The 11,654-nt window shown below is 35.0% G+C and overlaps 2 protein-coding genes across 2 annotated transcripts; both read left to right on the top strand.

Annotated features, from left to right (window-relative positions):
- The first annotated feature begins 3,576 nt into the window (after positions 1-3,576).
- Positions 3,577-7,589, top strand: LOC121758227. The gene is made up of 2 exons (XM_042153644.1): positions 3,577-4,015; positions 7,087-7,589. Exons 1-2 carry the CDS (start codon positions 3,656-3,658, stop codon positions 7,294-7,296), a joined length of 570 nt encoding a protein of 189 aa, XP_042009578.1. The 5' UTR covers positions 3,577-3,655; the 3' UTR covers positions 7,297-7,589.
- Positions 7,590-8,056: 467 nt separating this feature from the next.
- LOC121759744 (ras-related protein Rab7) lies at positions 8,057-11,376 on the top strand. Its single transcript, XM_042155427.1, has 7 exons — positions 8,057-8,264; positions 8,368-8,394; positions 8,535-8,634; positions 8,734-8,880; positions 10,647-10,727; positions 10,796-10,941; positions 11,129-11,376. The coding sequence occupies exons 1-7, from the start codon at positions 8,212-8,214 to the stop codon at positions 11,190-11,192; spliced, it is 618 nt and encodes a 205-aa protein (XP_042011361.1). The 5' UTR covers positions 8,057-8,211; the 3' UTR covers positions 11,193-11,376.
- The last annotated feature ends 278 nt before the right edge of the window (positions 11,377-11,654 follow it).

Here is an 11,654-nt window from a genome sequence, read left to right as displayed (position 1 = left end):
ATGATTTTCGTTTTCTTTTTATTTATGTATACATAATATAGTATATTAAGTATGGGTCATAGTATATATATATAGGGTAGTGATCAAAGTATAACTAATATTAAGTATATAACTAGAGAACAAATCTCAGCCACACAAATAAAGACAACAAATATTATTTATTTTAATAATGTAAAATAGACCAAGGGCATTTTTGAAAATTACTTTATGAAATTCATAAGCTAGAATTGAGAAATTCATCCAATTTCACCGGATCTTCTTCCTCCTCTATCTGTGCCACCGCCACCTCCGCCACCGTAGTCTCCGATTTTGGTGGTGCGCGCACTGCTCCGAAGATTCGTCTAGAAATTTCTCCTGCGTGACCGACGACTGCGGATCCGGAAAGGTCGAATGCGCCGACGCCGTCTCGGCGGCGATTCCGGTCACTCTGGCTGAGTTCGCACTAGACAGCTTCAACGGGATAGACGTCTACGACGTGAGCCTCGTGAAAGGATAAAACTTGCCGATCCTGGTGGCGCCGGCACAAATTGCAGCAAGGCGGAGTGCGGTCACTATGCTGACAAATTTATATGAATTAATTATGTATGAGAAGTGGAGGAATATCAATGCCATCCTTATATATTACTAATAACTAACTTTGTCGGAAGTGGACCTTGGCATGCATTCTTAATTAATTATGCTATTTGTTTGGAATAAAACACCTTCTTCTGAATGGTATGAATTGCATTAGCGTAAAGAATGGTATTTAAAGAAGATATTTTTTAAATTTGTGAAAATAAAGAAAATGAATGGTGATTAAGTGGGTGGAAATTTAACATGGTGTCTATTTGCAGCGTGAAATGCGCACTATAAATTAATGTCTTTTTCTCGAAAATACTCTTCCATTCTCATCGTATATTTCACTTGATCATTTTACTTCACTCTTGTTTACAAAACACATCACTCTTATTCTGATTTTACTTCACTCCTGTTTACAAAACACATCACTCTTATTCTGATTTTACTTCACACCTGTTTATAAAACACATCACTCTTATTCTCATTTACTTCACTCTTGTTTACAAAACACATCACTCTTATTCTGATTTTACTTCACTCTTGTTTACAAAACACATCACTCTTATTCTGATTTTACTTCACTCTTGTTAACAAAACACATCACTCTTAGCATGATTTTACTTCACTCTTGTTTACAAAACACATCACTCTTATTCTGATTTTACTTCACTCTTGTTTACAAAACACATCACTCTTAGGATGATTTATTTCACTCTTGTTAACAAAACACATCACTCTTAGCATGATTTTTCTTCACTCTTGTTTACAAAACACATCACTCTTAGCATGATTTTACTTCACTCTTGTTTACAAAACACATCACTCTTAGCATGATTTTACTTCACTCTTGTTTACAAAACGCATCACTCTTAGCATGATTTTACTTCACTTTTGTTTACAAAACACAAATTGTTGTTACACTACTGCTCCTCTTCATGCGTTTTTTGCTCTCTATGAACTTAAATAAAAATGTTAAACATTTCTTCAATCATTATGTGAAAAACTGATATTGATAGCCTCGAAATTTTGTTTTCCTATTTCCAATTGATTTACTTCTGTGGTTTGTACAGATACCGAAGGTGACAATTTGCGCGATGATGTTCCTCAAGTATTTGATACTAATAGGTAACAAAATCCGTTCAGAAAATAGTGGAAATTTAATCTATATGAATCAAAAACTGAGTCTGGATGTGATGCATTGCAGGGATATGAAGATTCTTATATCAAAGGTCTTAAATGAGGAGGAATAATATACTTGTGTTCCAACCAACTGAATTTTCTCTTCTGTTAAATCATCTATGGTTCAGCCGCCAATCACGCAACAGACTGAAAATTAATAGCAACAGACTGATATGATTCAGCCGCCGATCTCGCCGCCCGCTCCTCCCTCACCCTCCTTGCCGTCCCCAACCCCCTCCTCCCCCAACCTCGCCGATGTCCTCCGCTACCACGTCCTCCTCGAATACCTCTCCCTCCCCGACCTCCGCTGCATCCCCCGCCGGCAAGCTCGTCGCCACTCTTCTCCAAACTTGATTTTGGCTATGCAATGACCATAATACCCCAGCTTTGTTATTATGGAGTAAATTTGTGATTGAAAGAATTAATTTCTCCTTAAATTCGAAAACTAATACTAATACTAGCCATTGATATATACTAGTATATATATAGACTATATATACTAGGAGAGTGATCAATTGCTAACTCACTCCCTAGTTGTTAACTACAACTAATTTAATACCATATGATTTTAGAAATCTAGTGGTCTAAAATTTGTCACGTGTAATTTTCGTTTTTATTAATTAAATCGAAAAAGATAAAAAAAACTACCAAATTAGGATTTTGGATGAAAATGTCAATATAGTGTTTTGAAAATATCAACACAATGCTTTGAGAATGTCAACACATTACTTATGTTAATGCACTGCGTTAAGAATTACATCCTATATGTATTATATTGACATATTTATATACTATGTTGACATTTGTTGTTGTACGAAAAAATTGAAAATTTTTGAATTTTTTTTTTCAAAATTTGACATCGGAACATATGCAAGTGAAATCTCGTTAGAATCCTTATAATATTATCTTTAATTTGATATATGTTGTGTGAAAAAATAATTTAAATCGAGAAACTTATATGCATTTTAAAGTTATGTGATATTTTCCAAAAGTTAGTTACAACTAATTTGTTGTAAATTGACTTGAATATCCTTATTGACGTTTTTTGTTGATCGTATTGACATTCCAGGGCTGATGATCCAGGCCCTTAATTTAAATATCTAAGGGCTATTATTTAATTGTAGTTAGCAATTAAGTATTGAGTTAACAATATAACACTTCTCATATATACTATTATTTAATTTTTATTTGCAAATTAAGCTGTTGAGTAAATATATAATCGTTTATATATAAAAAATTAAATTATGGTCATATTTTTTTAATTTATGTAAAATTAAGATTGTGTAATCGTCTATATATAAAAAAATTAATTTATGTGAAAAAGAAATCATACCCATAAAACAATTTTGACAAGTGTGATATGATTATATATATTTTTATTGATAGTTATATTTATATTAGCATGTAGAAATATGCAATACATATAAGAGGCGAAAATACATATTTAGATTATCCAATTTTTCATATTTTTTTATTGTCGGTACATATAAGATATTTTAAAAGATTATGTGCATATATAAATATGCAATATAATGTATAGTAGTAATTTTCATATTTAAGATTGTGTAATTTTCCATAATAGTGGTATAATGAATGTTTCCTAATAAATGTTTGTCATAGTTCGAGGTGGACCCTTTATTTTACCATTTGTCAAAAAGTAATTGAATCGAAACAATTTTTTCTCGATAGAGACACCTCCAAACTATATGCTAAGTGCAAGTGCAAGTGCAAGTGCAAGGGTCACTCAAGTAGAAAGATGAAATAAATCTGATTGAGTTGCATAGAAAATTAATTATTTTCTAGTGGTTGTCGTATTAGGCTTGGAAGATTTTAAAAAAAATTTAAATAGGATTTGACCACAATTCATTGGTGAAAATAAAAGTATATACGTACGTAACAAACTTCATCATTAAGAGCAATGGTCGGGATCGCAGAAATCGAAGAAACAGAGGCGACGGCGCCGCTCCTGCAGAAGGCTGCGGAGCCGGATCCAGTTCTGAAGAAGAACCGATCCGTCACAACTAGTGTGCCGGAGGCGGAGGTTCACATCTACAACAGAGGGAAAGGTCCCATCGATATCATCAAAGTGAGTTTGGGCGGGTGGGATCAGGACCAGCTCGAGATCCGAGAAATCCTCGACAAGTACGGCTTCAAATCGGTCTTTGCTTTCACGCCTGGATCGGGTCGGGGTGTTCCGATCCGGTTCAACCCCAGGAACGGCCGCTCGATGCTCACCTACAGAGATGGCGCTCGTGTTTACATCGACGGAGAGCCTAAGGTAACAATTCTGGACTTTTATTTATGCTTGAATTATTGTTATTTCTGTGGAATTACTGTTGTGTTTGGAATTTTAATCGATGTGGAAATTTCAATTTGAATATGAAGATGTGCTTATCCTAATTTATTGACCTGTGGAGTTACAGTTGTGTTTTGAATTTCGATCGATGTGGAAATATCAATTTGAATACGAGATATGCTTATCCTAATTTGATTGACCTTGACTTTGAGTATATGACTTTTTAGGGATTGGAAGAAGTTTTACGACAGATTAATGTGGTCATGTCTCATTGCAGCTGCAATTTCTATGCTTCTGGAATATGCTATCATGATAATGTTGGAAATTGGATAAAGAATGTTGATGTCTTGATTTTGTTAAATTCATTCGATTTGGAAAAAGGTTCGGTGTCGTCTGTGAATTATGATGCATACATTGTTTGGTTACTGCTGGTGATATTATGGTCTGCGTTTCCTGATCTATAAAATTATTTTCTTGAAGCTAGTTAGAAGATAGAGTAATCACTAACTTTAGTGGCGGGTTTATGGGTGGTGGGTGCCTGATTCGGCTATTTTGTTATTACCCTCTTTAGTGTTGTTTGTTACTCCTGATTCCTGATTATGTATTATGTTTGGTTCATGAGATTGAATCTCACAACTTAATTCTAGATGAATAATGATATGATAATGAATTATAGTCACCCCTTCCAACTAAAATAATATAACAACTTAATCCTAAATGGATAATAAATCAGAGCAATCGAACGACACCTAAATGGACAAAAGTTTACATTTAGTTTTTATGTCTGTTTCCAGTTTTCCAAAAGTTCGAATCAGTTTGGGCCATAATTTGATATAAAATGCCAGAATTGCCACTTGTTGGTGTCGGTTGGACTTTTCACCGTTTTCATGGGTATGTGTGTGCGTGTTAGATTTCTGAGGTATAGCTATAGTTCTATGTGATCATATGGTTTCATAAGCTTGTTTCTTACTATTAAGTGTTACCTTTTAGGTACCTTTTGAATTGTTTAACTAGTGGAAATGAATTAAAAATGGAAGTAGAAGTGAAGTAAGCATGGCTCCTTGATGTGTATTTTTAGAGCTTTAAAGTCAATAGAAATTTGACACTCAAGTTTAAAATAATAACTCTAAAACTACAACTTAATTGCAAGAATACAACTGTTGTTGTAATACTTAGGGTGTCGAACCACAGGAAGGCGTACAGTTATTTAATTAGGAAGCAAGTAATTTTTGGAATTTTTAGATGGAGAAACGAAATTGAAACAAAAAAACAAGTGAAGAAATAAAACGACAACACAAAAGATAACCAAGAGATTGAGAACATTGCTCCTAATATGCTCCAGATGTGAATTAACTTAATGGACCAATTAACCTATGGATTAAAGATTAATCTAATGAAAGTTGTAATAATCTCGTTCATTCTACTCACACTGAACATGTTCATAGATGCTTGAATTTAACCTTGCTGAACATTAAGATCAAATTTGTACTCATCAAATTATCACTCCTACGAAATCATAGTAAGCTCTAACCCAACTTCTAAGTTCCAACGTACATGATTCATTTACAAAATCAATTGAACATTTCTACGGAAGCACAGTAAATGTCCAACAATTTTTGTAATGACATGTGAATTAACTTATCCAAGATTCGTATGTTGAACATGATACAAATCTCAAACTCTTTATCTATGTTTCCACCTTTTAACCAAGTTAAAGAGACATTGGCTAAAAGACATGATTGAATAATAAATCAGGCCGGAATTATCATTTAATGTAAAAAGCAATGTAGAAAAAGATCATAAATTAATATTAATCCATAAAATCCAAAAGTAATTCACATCTTTCACTTAGGAGCAATGTGAGTTTAGTTACACATCCACAACCAATAAAGAACCATAGAACTCATGAAATTGATGTGTAAATGGTAGCAAATCTCCTTTGGGATGATGGAAGTTGAATGATTACACCTCCAATCTTCCTCTCTTCCTTTCTCCTCTCTTTTCCCCTCCTTTCTCGTCTGGAATATCTGAATAACCCCCCAGAAACTGCTCCAGAAACCAATTTGAAGACTAAATTCGGCAGTTTCTGAGAAAAACGCCCGGCCAAACCAGGCGTTTCTACTGGACCCGGGCATTTTCGCCGGGTTCGCACTGCTCCGCGCAGCCTTCGTCAAATGCCATAACTTCTTCATCCGAGCTCCGATTGAGGCGTACAAGGTACCCACGCGAAGCTATTTCAAAGACGAATCTAACAGTGATAAGATAAAAGCATTTTGACATTGTCTTAATAGGCAACGAACACTTTGAATCAGACCCCACCGCTTTGGCTCATTGTAGTCTCTCCACATGTACATCTATCAACTAATATATAATAATCAAACTTTAATGATTAATTGATAGATGATTTTAATATAAAAAATAGGAGAAATCTTGGAGTAGAATTAGCATGTACATAAATATTTACAATTTCATCCGTGTCAACACTGCCTGCGGGGGGGGGGGGGGGGGGGGGGGGTTAAGATTCTTTGGACCTTGAAGAACATGTCTTAGTCTTATTTTGTCTTTCTTAACATGCATCCTAGCTCATAATAGATATCTGAAAGTAGAACTCATTCTTTATCTACATCAATGACAAAGGCATCACACTCTCTGAGTTTTTCAAACTTAAAATCTTGAAGTGCCTTTGATGATTCATACATGATTTTGTAGTATTGACTGATGTTTTACACCCTTGTCATCTGCAGCCTCAAATCTGTAAAATTTATTCCAATTGGGATATCACTGTACATTTACCAAATTACACCTATCAGCAACTCATACCTACCCTACTTATAATTGCTGGACGTATGTGAGAAACATCCTCTTACTGATGTGCCCTATCCAAGAGCTTTTATAATGGTTTTTTACTTGTTGAAATTTTAAGCTCGTTTCATGCCATATGTCATATGTCGAATACCTGCACATAGCCGATCATAAAAGACTCTTGCTTCAACTCCGAGCTTTAGCCTGTTGTGATTTATCCATTTTGGCTCATTTTATGCTTGTGAATGCAGGACTCATTGCTCAAGCCCATCACCAGAATAATATTAAGTGTAGCAATGATAACCGTCATCATAGTCTTTGCTATGAAGGAGACTCCAGCATGGGCAAAGAATCTGCTGTCCTCAGTCGGTCCAATTCCACCGTGGGTTTTAGCTTGTGTAGTTATCGTCTTCACCCGGATGCAGAAGAGAACCAAGAATTTCTTTCAAAAACACCTGTAGTCAGGCCTTCAGGCTCATCACTCGTATTTGATAGAGACAATCTTACTTCCTGTATTATTTTGACTTGCATATCTCATGTAAGGTTACACCATGGCTTTGCTCTCAGCTAGGTTTTTATAACTTTACGGGCTACATAAATTTTGTGATGTAGATTATTTCCACCCAACTTATATGTTAAGCAACCACTATTTGATTATGCTGTGCTTTTGTGTAAAAGATGAAGCTGAGAAACATTGTATACCACAAACAATAATTACAGGTTTCATTGAACGAGGCATTTACATTTATTGAAATCAAATGGGTCCATTCTCTGATTCTACGTAGATTTATTGATGTGCTTGATCCTAATACTCTGCCTACTGCTGTTGCTGCCATGACACGATGATTGGATGAAGTTGGTGAAGTGATGCCGGAGAGCTCACGATCCCCAGTGATGGAGAATGGCTATCCAGCAAGCTTTGTTTCTTTAGCTCTTTTTTCCTAAAAAAAATAGATTCTCCCGATATCCAATTTATTAGGTAACAAGATAGGGAAAGGAAGTATTAGAATTATCGGGTTACTCGATCGGGTACCAGGTAGTACCTGATTAGGTAACCATAATTTTTTTAAAAGAGTTAATAGTCATTTAAATCATCAAGTTTGGTCAAATTATGTTATGTCCCATGAACTTTAAAATTGGAATATTAAATCACGAAAAAATTTGTGTACAAACCATTGAGAAATTAACATTTGAAATAGAGTAGTGCTTAAATTCGCATTACCAATCAAAAAAAGTCAATAGTGTGATTGAGATCGAAATTGGCGCCCCTTTTTCCTGTCCATTTTCATCTCAGCACAAAAATTTCCCTTTCCTCTAAAATTGGCATTGTTGAAAAAGGACCTTTTTGTTGTTGTTGGATTTTAAATCAGTATCCAATGTCATTGCGTAGGCGAACATTACTCAAAGTGATCGTCCTCGGCGACAGCGGGTATTCTTTTCCCTGTGCGATCTGATTTATTGTTTTCGAGCTTAGGGTTAAGTATTGGAAATTTGGAATTGACGTGTGTGACGTTGTTGATTTTTTTTTTCAGGGTTGGTAAAACGTCGTTGATGAACCAGTATCCTTTCTTTCTCTCTCTCATTCATTTGGATTGTATTTTTACTTCAATTTTTTTAGTTTTAGTGAAGCTCGAGGATTGCTGATGTTTGACGAATTGCTCGATTACAATGTGTGATGCTTCTTTAACTGGTGATATAGATATGTGCATAAGAAATTTAGTCAGCAGTATAAAGCTACTATTGGGGCGGATTTTGTCACGAAGGAGCTTCAAATAGATGATCGTCTTGTCACTCTTCAAGTGTGTTTTCAGTTTGCTTTGTATACATTTGACTTCTCTTTTGATGAATTTATGTAGAAAAAGCTACAGAGTGAATGAACTTGTATTTGCTATTGGTAGATTTGGGACACTGCCGGCCAAGAGAGATTTCAAAGTCTTGGAGTTGCATTCTATCGAGGGGCGGATTGCTGTGTTTTGGTCTATGATGTAAATGTAATGAGGTCTTTTGATACCCTTGACAATTGGCATGAAGAGTTTCTCAAGCAGGTTAGTGTCTTCTGTTTTCATAGATAGCTTGTCTGCTCAAAAAAATTTCATGTATTTTGGATAATTTTAACATTAAATTTAAATATTGGGCCATAGCGGATTTGAATCTGAGACCTTTGGCCTCATGGATTGACCACTCCACCGCTAGGCCATCACACACACATAATTGTTGTTCTTGTTTTGTTGCTGTGAGGGTTCTTGTTTTCCATTTGTTGGCACTTTCTAAAGTTTATCTTGTAAAGCCAACTTGTATGAGCAATGAATGTTGACTATCTAATAAGGAACATATTAAGCTAAAAATTTGTATCTTAGGCTAGTTGGCTTTAGAAAGGAAGGTGCACTTGCTGTGGTAGTTTCAGGGGAAAGGGAAAATGTTAAATTTTTACTTACGTGTTGAAATTAAATGCTATATTTACATGAATCCTTCCTTTTTAATTGATGACAATGGGGTGATGCCTTAATGGAATAGGTTTTCCGTATATATAGATTTATGACTGAGAATTTTATTGTTTGTGATATTTTACTATGTATTTGACCTGGGCTGTTCTTTCAATATTTTTCCATCAACTGCTGAACCTTTTTTTACATATTCATTGTCATTTCGGGCTCATACTTTAGTCTAAAATAAGAGATTAAAGACTGAATTAAGGACAGAGAATGTGAATCATTAGTCCAGAAGGAGAGACTTATATTGTTAGATTGATCAAAGTATACCAACATGTACTACATGTGTCCAAAACATATTTCTCTTGGCCTATGCTGATTAATTTCCACTTTTCATTCACTTTCAGATAGGTCATTGCCTTATAGCCATATACTTCACTCTGAAGTACTATTTAATAGTAACCACATGAAGTTAATTCATGCATTGTAGATTGAAGAGCTTCACCTTTAATAAGGATTAGCATTAGCATGCACAATCTAGAATTGATGGTAAATGTGTAGATAAGAAGGGTTGTAGATGTCTATCTATCTTGTTAATGTAGTCGTAGGAAGCTCACATGATGCAAAATTTGCGAACTGAACATGTTACATTGGTAATGATGCTGATTGTCACAGAGTTTTATTCCTTGACTACAGAATGATAGCTTTAATACACAATAACTGGTAAAGAAAGTTTAAGGTGTCTGTCATGCCTTGTGTTCAGAGCTAAGATATTGACTGCTCATTATGGCCATTAACTAAAAAAATGATGGCCCTCTGATTATATGATACTAGTGAGAAGCAACAAGACCCTGCACTTTGGTGATTATGTGTAATAATTAAGTTAATGAGCAGCAATAGTTTTACCTCTCATCTTCAGTAGATCCACGGTCCACCACTTATATTTTAGGAATGGGCTTCATTGGCCAATTCATATTTTGATTACAATTCTCACCCTCAGATTTATTTTTATAGTTGGATATATAGAAAAAGTTACATGTTTGCCTGTTATGTCTAAGAAGTAGTACGACTTTAGGATCTTCATGTTAGTTAGATAGGAAAATATGGTCACTTCCTCCGTACTCATGTTTTCCCATTGATAACTAGCTCAGTGTATTTGACAAGTTTAACTTTAGTTCGATCCTGGACTAAATGAGGCTATGCAAATTGATAGCAATAGCAATGTGCTTCTGTTACTGCTGAATAATTATCATTAGCTTAAAGCTCTTATACTAATTCAGAACCATCTAGATATTTCTATTTTTTTTAATTTCTTTTGATGTCATCAATATGATCAGTTTTGGTGGCTATATGGGAAATTGATGGTATTGGCTATAATACAGGCAAATCCACCTGATCCAAAGTCATTCCCATTTATATTACTAGGAAACAAGATTGATATAGATGGTGGCAATAGCAGAGTGGTAAGTTGATTTGTCAAGCTGGTTATATCTTAGTTTCTTCATACTTATTCTAATTAAAATGATACCAGGTTTCTGAGAAAAAAGCAAAGGAATGGTGTGCATCAAAAGGGAACATCCCTTACTTTGAGACATCAGCCAAAGAAGATTACAATGTTGATCCAGCATTCTTTTGTATTGCGAAGGCCGCTTTAGCTAATGAGCATGACCAGGACATGTGAGTGGGATTTACATAGTTTAATTGACACATTTTGTTACAAGTAGTGATCAGCACTTTCCCGTCTCTCCAATTCCATTGTCAGGCTTATTCACCTTAATATGCACAAGCTACATATTCACCTTAATAAGAGATAGTAACCTGTAGCATCTCGTTTTCTCTAATTCGATTGGAATTTGTACCTCAGATACTTCCAGGGCATTGCGGAGACTCTTCCAGAAGCTGAGCAACAAGGTGGCTGTGCTTGCTGATCCGAACTTTGAACCCGATGTTAAATGGATGGGTTAACTTTGTTCGTAGTGATTCTTTTGTTTGAGAGTGTTGTTTGTAGCCGCACTTTTGCAAACACTGTATACTAGTATGTTTCTTAAGACTGAGTTTGGGATTGTGTCCCTTTCCATCTATTTATTCTGGGTTTTTGATCCTCCTTTGTGATTTTGAGAGGCTTGTGATTTGCTTCTTCAATGTTCATTATGCTATAAAACATTATTTGTGCAAGGTTTTTTACTGCGTTTTGTCAGTGCTGTGCAATATCAAACGTTAAATGCATACCTAAGACCAGATGTGGTCCACTAGATAAAAAAATGGATGATGTTGATTTTAGTGATTACGTTTGCATTATATAACACGAACATGGCATCACATGAGTAAAATATCGAGTGACAGTTTTATATTATATATACATATACAATTTGAAAAACACATTTACATGA

Source organism: Salvia splendens, chromosome 12 (assembly GCF_004379255.2).
Source record: "Salvia splendens isolate huo1 chromosome 12, SspV2, whole genome shotgun sequence".
NCBI lineage: Eukaryota > Viridiplantae > Streptophyta > Magnoliopsida > Lamiales > Lamiaceae > Salvia > Salvia splendens.
Note: the sequence above shows the minus strand (reverse complement) of the source record. Positions and strands in the feature narration are given on the sequence as shown.

Excerpts from the sequence above, each read along its gene's own strand:
- LOC121758227 (XM_042153644.1), top strand. The coding sequence starts at position 3,656 with ATGGTCGGGATCGCAGAAATCGAAGAAACAGAGGCGACGGCGCCGCTC. Across the intron at positions 4,016-7,086 it reads ACATCGACGGAGAGCCTAAG|GACTCATTGCTCAAGCCCAT; the intron begins GTAACAATTCTG and ends TTGTGAATGCAG.
- LOC121759744 (XM_042155427.1), top strand. The coding sequence starts at position 8,212 with ATGTCATTGCGTAGGCGAACATTACTCAAAGTGATCGTCCTCGGCGAC. Across the intron at positions 8,265-8,367 it reads ATCGTCCTCGGCGACAGCGG|GGTTGGTAAAACGTCGTTGA; the intron begins GTATTCTTTTCC and ends TTTTTTTTTCAG. Across the intron at positions 8,395-8,534 it reads AAAACGTCGTTGATGAACCA|ATATGTGCATAAGAAATTTA; the intron begins GTATCCTTTCTT and ends CTGGTGATATAG.